The 262-nt window shown below is 44.7% G+C and overlaps 1 protein-coding gene across 1 annotated transcript in view; it reads left to right on the top strand.

Moving 5' to 3' along the window:
• Positions 1-140: 140 nt before the first annotated feature.
• The window catches only part of LOC119586898 (glycine-rich cell wall structural protein 1-like), a 1,424-nt gene continuing 1,302 nt past the window's right edge, over positions 141-262 (top strand). Inside the window, 1 exon segment of the mRNA XM_037935637.1 lies at positions 141-197. Coding sequence (XP_037791565.1) covers positions 186-197 — 12 coding nt within the window. The 5' untranslated portion in view covers positions 141-185.

The following is a 262-nucleotide window of genomic DNA, read 5'->3' as shown; positions in this document are numbered from 1 at the left end:
CTCTTATGAACGCATTTACTGCGTTCTGTAAACACAATAGGTTAAAGGTTATTGTGAGGAAAAAAGAGAAATGGGCAACTGTGAGAGTCAGGAAAGAGGGTGGGGTCATCGGGAGTGCGAGAGGAAGGAGAGAGAATGGAAGTATATAAGGCGGCGCTTACCTAGAAGAGCCAACAACTTCCACCATGAAGCTCTTGGTGAGTGGTCCCTACTTCGCATGCTGAATGAATGGTGATGAAGCAATCTGAAAAAGTCTTATTTG

This window comes from Penaeus monodon, chromosome 22 (assembly GCF_015228065.2).
Source record: "Penaeus monodon isolate SGIC_2016 chromosome 22, NSTDA_Pmon_1, whole genome shotgun sequence".
NCBI classification, from domain to species: domain Eukaryota; kingdom Metazoa; phylum Arthropoda; class Malacostraca; order Decapoda; family Penaeidae; genus Penaeus; species Penaeus monodon.
This window is presented reverse-complemented; position numbering and strand designations above follow the sequence as displayed.